Source organism: Oncorhynchus gorbuscha, linkage group LG14, assembly GCF_021184085.1.
Source record: "Oncorhynchus gorbuscha isolate QuinsamMale2020 ecotype Even-year linkage group LG14, OgorEven_v1.0, whole genome shotgun sequence".
Classification (NCBI taxonomy): Eukaryota; Metazoa; Chordata; class Actinopteri; order Salmoniformes; family Salmonidae; genus Oncorhynchus; species Oncorhynchus gorbuscha.
In genome coordinates this window covers 49,330,277-49,339,122 of record NC_060186.1, presented here as the reverse complement: position 1 = coordinate 49,339,122, position 8,846 = coordinate 49,330,277, and the positions used below count along the sequence as shown (strand labels likewise).

The 8,846-nt window shown below is 40.6% G+C and overlaps 1 protein-coding gene across 1 annotated transcript; it reads left to right on the top strand.

The window, feature by feature from the left end:
- The first annotated feature begins 573 nt into the window (after positions 1 to 573).
- On the top strand, positions 574 to 8,457 carry LOC123995030 (syntaxin-7-like). The gene is made up of 10 exons (XM_046298257.1): positions 574 to 713; positions 3,234 to 3,347; positions 3,601 to 3,670; positions 3,792 to 3,882; positions 5,335 to 5,472; positions 5,557 to 5,606; positions 7,113 to 7,215; positions 7,484 to 7,556; positions 7,933 to 8,015; positions 8,145 to 8,457. Exons 2-10 carry the CDS (start codon positions 3,263 to 3,265, stop codon positions 8,238 to 8,240), a joined length of 789 nt encoding a protein of 262 aa, XP_046154213.1. The 5' UTR covers positions 574 to 713; positions 3,234 to 3,262; the 3' UTR covers positions 8,241 to 8,457.
- The last annotated feature ends 389 nt before the right edge of the window (positions 8,458 to 8,846 follow it).

Below are 8,846 nucleotides of genomic sequence, written 5' to 3'. Positions count from 1 at the left end.
CAGATCCCTAAAGCACACCGTTGCCACTTTTTGTATCACATTGAGGGACATGACTCCAGTGAAAGTTGTGCCCCTGCTGTTTTATCATTGGTTCCAGAAAGGTCTTCATCTCATTGTCACATTGAAAATATTTTATTAAAATTCATCCTATATAAATATATTTACTACTACATGATAGGGCATTGTAAAGCTACATCACTATTATTTAAAACTATGTGTGAACAGTATGTACCTAATTTATTGCAAACAATTTTACAATGTTTCATGATGGCCCTTTTTTTAAGGAGGGGGGGGGGGCAGATGGCTGGCACAGGGAATTTACTTCCCAGAAAATTGCTTGTATTGGATTCATGTCAATAAATGTACTGTGTGTGGTTCATTGGTATTATTATTTTTTGTATCTAAGCAATGACATTGTCTACTTTGAATAATGTGTTCAAGCATTTGAGAAACCTCTTCTGCACACATTCATTCTACTGCTGTCAACATTTGCCTGGCCTTTTCTGTCTAATAGTGTTTGACTTATAAATCGTTTAACTCTTTTATTGTAATTTTTATGTACCGTAGAATAATCTTCTTTGGTTTAATAGTTGACGTTGAACCCAAACGTTGCCGGTACCCTGTAAAGCAGAGCAGATCATGTGACTGAAAAGCATGACACATAGATAAGGAAGCAGAGTGCAAACGGGACAGACTGTCAAGACAGAACTAAGGTAAACGAAACATGGAAAACAAGTATTTAGTGTTGGCAGAAATTTGACAAAAGCAATGTTTGGGCATGCAATAATTTGGAAATGTCGACAAGCGACAATTAAGCTAAAACTCATGCGACCTGAAAGGAATGCTAATGTTTATAGTCTGTTTTCACAAACAGTTGCCAGCATTTGTGCAACTGAAGAAACAATGTATCTTTAACGTTACCTCTTAACGTTACACTGCAGTATTTCCTGATATAAATTCACATGGTACTTTACAATTCACGTCTATTGCGTTTGATGAAATGTATATATGATGACATAAGTCGCAAATAGAGACCGGTTATTACAGGTTATTCAGGCGTCTGTATTTCCGCATCTTTCTGGCCTCCTTCTTCAGGTTGAGAGCGTTACATGCCGACGAGACCGTGCACGCACGCGCAATCGCACGCATGTTGATTTTGTCCATCCACACCAGACGCGATCAAGACACGCAGGTTGACATATCAAAAGAAGCTATATTAATTTGCAGACACTCGAAACACATGAAACCTTCATGGTCATTTACCTAGCTAGCTTTCTGTTGCTAGCTAATTTGTCCTGTGATATAAACAATGGGTTGTTATTTTTCCTGAAATGCACAAGCTCCTTTTTTTCCCCTGGATCTTTGACCCATTTTGAGTCAGCCCAAAATCGTGTGCTCTCTACTCCAACAATGAATCCACAGATAAAAAGCATAGCCTAGTTAGTTTCTAGTAATTTCTTCTTTTTCTGTGGACTTTATATGACGGTTGGCAACCAACTTTAAGGTGCATTACCACCACGAACTGGACTGGACCCAGCTAGCAATGCGTAATCGGCACAGAAGCGGCCCTCTTCCGGGGTGCCGGAACTGATCGGCCTGGTGTCGGACTCGTCTACCCGAATTCAGCCGACTTTGCCTGCATCTTACCAGAATCCCCCCCAGAAGCGGCCTGATGCAAATTTAAATAAATGCATACAAAATTACCCAATTTTAGCCATTTTAAATATTACTATTATACATTTTATAAATGCAAATTATACCCATCCACACAAAAAAAAACATTTTGTGTCAAAGAAACACCATACACCTACCTGGTGACTGTATCAGCGTGCGTGCGCCTGGCCCACCAACAGGAGTCGCTATAGCACGATAGGACAAGGACACTCCGACCGGCCAAACCCTCCCATAACTCGAACGACGCTGGGCCAATTGTGCATCGCCTCCCGGGTTGCGGCCAGCACGGGTCTCGAACCAGCATCTGTAGCAATGCAGTTTGCACTGCGATGCAGTGTCGTAGACTGCTGCTCCACTCGGGAGGCTCCATCCAAAGTTTTTCATGCTTATCAATTGCCTTGCATAAAGTATCAAAATACTACACAGGACTCTTAAATGTTCATTGTATTTTTTTATCACAGAAACATTGAGAAAATATGGAAAAATTCATCATGAAATGTTAATTATATAAAGCAGCCTGTGTAATCATCTGCCAGAGTAGCCTCAATTGGCCTTAGCCCCAAGTAATACATTTGGGCCAGATAACTCACAACGGAATCGGCCCGACCTCAATCCCTGCATCCTAGCCATAAGTAATTCTGCCGAAGGCGGCCCAGACTCGGGCCACATGATGTCGACCGAGTCTGACTCTCAGCCGAGTGCCCCTACTCTCAGCCGGAATCGGCCCAGATACAGTGTACTAGCTGGGGAGTGTAGACCTCAGTTCATCTTTCAATCACCCATGTGGTTATGTTCCTAAAAAATCAATGGGGAGATGGGAGAGGCCGGACTTGCAGCATATCAGGAGTTAAACATAGAAGCAAGTTCAATTTTAGCGCCTGGCTATGCAGATGCTCGTTGACGTGAGCAGTTTGGATGAAATGATTGATTAAGATGTATGTGTACATTTATTTTTCAACGCAATGCAGGCAGTGTGGTCAGCATATTAGCTTGTCCTGTAGGTGGCCTCCCACTGGGCAAAAAAGTGTTGAATCATTGTTTCCACATCATTTATACCCAAACATCTGTGTGATGTTGAATCAACGGGGAAGTCCTCAACGTAAGGTCATTTTGTCTTTTCACCCAAACTTTTAATCTAAATCCACTGACATGGTGACATTTTTTTGTTGCGTTCACTTTGAATTCATGTTAGTTGCCAACTCAACCAAATGTAGGCTAAATCCAAATTTGACTTTGAGCTGACATCTATGCCTAGCCTCTTTGAAGGCCTATCTAATCTGAGTGGAAGGCTGATTCATGCAGAATGTACCCTGTGTACATTCATTTCTTACTCTTACCGACAGCCTATTATTAGTATGTTCAATATTCATGAAAACAACATGTAGGTTTATTCATTTTAAAACCATTTTATACAAGCAAATGGGATTTTTACCACTTTGGTGACGCGCTACAGTATGTCTAGGGGAATGAGTGTACACAATGCCTAAAGCAGGTGGAATGAACTGAAGCTGTGTGAGTGACTGACCTACAACAATACTTGTAACATTTTATATTTCAAGGTCTTCGGGAGACTCCCAATGCGTCAACCATGGCCTACCAGTACGGAAAAGTGCAGGACCCAAATGTGCTTACTCAGACGATAATCTCCAACATCCAGAAGATAACACAGCAAAGTAAGTGAGACATGGACAAGCTGTGCACACATGTAAATCAGTACACAAGTTTTGTCATATCCTCTGAATTTAGTAGGCCTGTAGGCTACTATACTTCTCATATGAGGCCTGGGGATTGACTCAGAAGTGTTAATATACCTTTTACATCATTTTTTTCATTTTGAATTAACTTTCAAATTGAATACTTTACCTATTGAATGAACATGCGTACTGTTATTGTTTTGACACAATATTTGTGCCCTGTTTCTACCAGCATCTGAAATTCAGAGAATTGTGAATCAGTTGGGAACCCCACAAGACACAACTGAGCTCAGACAGCAGCTGTGAGTTCTGTTCTAATCAGAAGAGGGCTCTTGCAGTGTGTAGCTTTTAAAGTGCTACATGCTGCTATGTGTATTTCTGTGGAATGTTATCTAAATGACGCTTTTGACTTTTCAAATGTAGCCAGCAGAAACAGCAAAATGTCAACCACCTTGCCAAAGAGACAGACCGATGTGTGAAGGAATTTGGCTCTTTGCCTGTCACAACTGAACAGGTAATCAACTTTTTTTGTACGGTAGCTTCAACTTAATTTACAACAAGCAACAAAATGTATAGGAATTGTGTGCACTGCATGGAACGTGTAGTGTAATGCCCAATAGCAGACAGAATGTTACTCATACATTAATATGTGAACAGCACCTCAGTGCTCATTGGTCACATGTTAGGTGGGCGGGCCTGTGCTGTCCAAGCTGGTCCCTGGATTACGTTTTCCTTGAGTCTCTTAACACAAAAAAATTGCTATAGTGTCCTCTGTTCACCTTTTTAAGAATGCATGTCATTAAACAGCACATGTCGCCATCTACAGGCAAGCATGTAAACCCTGCAATATAAAATAAATGTACATGCTGTTATTTAATCTTTTATTTTAGCCACCTGTCCATTCAATTAACCCTGCATACTTAAAGTTTTACTTATATATGACACATTGGAGATAATACATTAGATAAGAATTTCTTCTCAAAATGCAATTATTTAAATAATGAACTTTTTTTCATTATATTGTGTAATGAACTATAATAGGAAACTAATTGTAAGGTACCCCTTTTTATTTATAAATTCAGCTGGTGCGCTATTCTTAAGCAAATTGGGCCTTTATTTCCTGTTTTTGTAGTTGTGGGGGTTCTTGTTCAAGGAAGGCCCACGGCACACAGCATGAACATTTTTCCTGACAGCAGATATCCCACAATGTTGAAGAAATGTGTGCTTGTGTGTGGTAAAGAAAGAAATGAGTGCCTTCTTGTGAAGTTCATAAGGAATGGCTGGAACGCATGCACAGGCAGGAATAATTAAATTCTTACAAACATCCACAATTTCTGTTTTTCAATACAGTCTTAGATGGTTTTTTATTTAATCTTTATTTAACTAGGCAAGTCCGTTAAGAACACATTCTTATTTACAATGACAGCCTACGCCGGCCAAACCCGGACGACACTGGGCCAATTGTGCGCCGCCCTATGGGACTCCCGGTTGTGATACAGAGCAAACATCAAATACTGTGCAGTGTACATGATACTGTGTCATAGCACTCTTCAATTTCAACCGATTGACAACTATTGTTAGGACTTCCGTCTCAGGCCACCACACCGTACTTTACATAAGATGTTAGTATTTCACTTCTGCTTATTAAAACATAAAACACAGCTCAGTGCCTCTAGCACTGAGTTGCAGTGCCTTAGACCGCTGAGCCACTCGGGAGCCCAAATTTAGACAATGGAAAGAAAATTATTGGTTTAATTGCAAATGCATTCTAGTTGTATTTCTTGCTAACAAAATTAATATAAATGTTTTAATAAGAAGTGAAATACTAGCATCTTATGTAAAGTAGGGTGTGGTGGCCTGAGACAGAAATCCTAAGAATAGTTGTCTATCAGTTGAAATTGAAGAGTGCTATGACACAGTATCATGTACAGTATGTGATGTTTGCTCATTTGTTTACCTCTTCTAGCGCCAGAGAAAGATCCAGAAAGATCGCCTTATCAACGACTTCTCCAATGCACTGGCCAATTTCCAAAAGGCACAGAGGCAGGCTGCTCAGAAAGAGAAGGAGTTTGTTGCCAGAGTCCGTGCCGAGTCCAGAGTGTCGGTTAGTAGTCAATGCTTTACACAAACAAATCAAATCGCACCTGCAATGTGAGTGCATCAGGCTCACTGTTCTGTCCCCCCTCAGGGTGGTTTTCCTGACGACAGCTTTGGAGGAAATGGAAACCCCTTTGAAAGGTCAGAGTTCAACATTTCAGTGGTCTAGTTCTTTTGAGTGCAATAGTGCACAGACATGCTGCACTAAACATACTGTGCAAGCTGTCTAAATATACAACCCAATGTTTGTCCCCACATAAAACTGCATCCTGACTACAGAGGAAGAAATCGCTGTAGACACTATTTTGTGGATTTACCCAGAGTTTGTAATCCTGATTCAATTATTTTTGCCTACAGTTGTGAAGGATGTAAACATCTTCTTTTCTCAACACCACAACAGTGGAGATAATATTTATTTGGTCTATTAGGATTTAGCTCTATTTTTAATGTCCTGTTTTGTGACTATATATAGGGTCAACCTTTTGTTCTACTATGAATTTCTCCTCTGTACCCCCTAAAGTCGATTTGAAGCTCCGCTATGCTAGAGACTTACCATTTCTTGTAGAGCCTGCAGCTCAATCCCCTCCGTCTGCCATTGACGTTTGCACCTATACCATGGGGCTTGTGAAATCTGCCTTTTTCTACACATGAGAGGATCCGTACAAGAAAATCGTCATGAAATTGGCTGTAAAACCCGAACTATGTGAGCTACAAACTAATGCCGCTTTCAAAACAACCGGTAACTCAAAAAACTGACTTCAGTGCGTTCACGACAACTGGGAACTCTGGAAAACCTAGGTCTGACTGGGAATAATCTTTTGTAACGGTCATCGAACCTGGAATTCCAGTTCTCTCGAACACCCTGCAATGTCACCACTATCGCAAAGGTAGACTCTCACGATCACGGCAGCGCTGGTTGTTTTGCTCTACGACATCCTATATGTTTTACGGGAGTTGTCTGAATTTTCTGTCGCGGACATCCTGAATTCGAAGAGGTCTTCCCACAACTGACCATCCAGACTGAACCGTTGGATATAAACTAATATGTCACCAATAAACGAAAGGGGAGACGAACACAAAGGTTCTGTTCATCTGGTCTACGGGAGTCGTCTGAAGGTGGCTGTACAAATTGCAAAAAGTGAATAGGGGGTAGAATACATTTTATCTCTCTCTCAGATATAGGACAGACACTTCAAAACCTTGTTCCTTTATGGTTTATTTTGTATCTCTGTTTTTCCATTTCTGAATGTGTTATTCAATGCGTTGAGGCCAAATTCAATGTTTCATCAAATATTTGTATATATATATTTATTTTTTATACTTACAGGGGTCTTGAAATTCCAAATCAAATGGTTAAATTTGACTTTTTATGACCATCTTAAAACAATTCCATATGTTAGCTTAGTAGATATTGTGATGTAAGGGCTTAGACCTACAGGGGTTTTAACCATCAAATGAATGTTCACATACAAATCCCACAGTTTACTATTATCTGACTGCTACTGGTCTGCTTGTTTATCGAACAATCTACTTTAGTGTTATCATGTCAGTCTTTTCAGGCCCATCTCTCTGGCCCAGCCTGACAGAGTGGAAGGTGAGTGTTTGCTTTGGGGTGGTTGACTGTGTTTCCCATGTCTGACTTTGCAGTGGGGGGCAGGCCCAGGTCCAGTCTCAGTCCCAGGAGGTGGCCATCACTGAGGAAGACCTGCAGCTCATCCAGGAGAGAGAGACTTCCATCAGACAGCTAGAGGTGACAGCACTCTCATATTGTTACTCATAAACCCGAACCATGTGAGCGGTCATCGAACTCGATTATGTGCAAGAATCGGGGTTGAATTAAAGATTTTGTATGAGGTCTATTGTTCCTCCAAATGACATTGGTTGCCTTTCAATAAATGTATACAGTAAGCACACCTTATGCTATCCTGCAAATCACACTTACGTAATGGATTTCTATCCAGTTTATTTAATCTGTTATGTTGTCTGTGTATTCAATGCATGGTTTTACTTTTTTTCAGTCTGATATTACAGATATAAATGAAATATTTAAGGACTTGGGAATGATGGTCCATGAGCAGGGTGATATGATCGGTAAGCATCCATGTAGTCATTTACACCTCGACTTCTGAATACATCAGAAACTCTTCCAATTTCAAAACATTGACAACATACTGCATGTTTAGGAGCCTTTATGGAGAAGAGTCTAACGAGTGTTCTGGGAACAGAGGATGACAATCATCTATGCCACACACACACACACGCACTGAAATATGTCACACAACACTCAGAGGATCAATTCAAGGTGTTAAAACTGACATCCTCTGAGAGTTGAATCATCGTCATCGTGTACAAGTCAAAAGTAACAGTGTTCTGAAGTAAACATCAAACTTTTCTGCAAAATATTAAACCTAAACGGTGAACTCCTGTGAGAGAATGACCCTTTCACTGTATTTTCTTATACCCCTAGACAGTATAGAGGCTCATGTAGAAACTGCCGACCTTCATGTTCAGAATGCCACCCAGCAGTTAGCACAGGCTGCAGACTATCAGGTAGGTAAACATGGAAATTATTCTGAAATAAATACAATACATATTCAATTAAATTAGTAAATAAATTGTGACAACATTGCATCGAATTAACTTGCATATCACATTAAGTGTTTCTTCTGACCCTTTCAGCGCAAATCTAGAAAGAAGATCTGCATTCTCATTGTCGTTCTGGTCGTACTTGCTGTTGTCGTTGGTTTAATCATCTGGGCCTCAGTTAAAGGATGATGGTGCTTTTCACACACACTTTGGTCCTGGCAGTTTCATGATTCTTTAGGACTAAGTTTGAGTTTCAAGGCCCATTGCTTGTAAAAATGAAGACTAATGTGACAGCTGTTTTGTACTGTCACTTTACTATACTGAACAAAAATATAAACGCAACATGTAAAGTTTTGATCCAATGTTCCATGAGCTGAAATAAAAGATCGCAGAATTTTTTTTCCCACATGCACAAAAAGCTTATTTCTCTCTGTGCACAAATTTGTTTACATCCCTGTTCGTGAACATTTCTCCTTTGCCAAGATAATCCATCGCCTGACAGGTGTGGTATATCAAGAAGCTGATTAAACAGTGTGATCATTACACAGTGGCACAATGCCACAGATGTCCCAAGTTTTGAGGGAGCGTGCAATTGGCACGTTGACTGCAGGAATGTCCACCAGAAAATGTCATGTCCAGTTCTACTATAAGCTGCCTCTAAATTGTTTTAGAGAATTTGGCAGTACATTCAACCGGGCCTCACAACCGCAGACCATGTGTAACCACACCAGCCCAGGACCTCCACATCCAGTTTCTTCACCTGCGGGATTGTCTGAGGCCAGCCACCTGGACTGG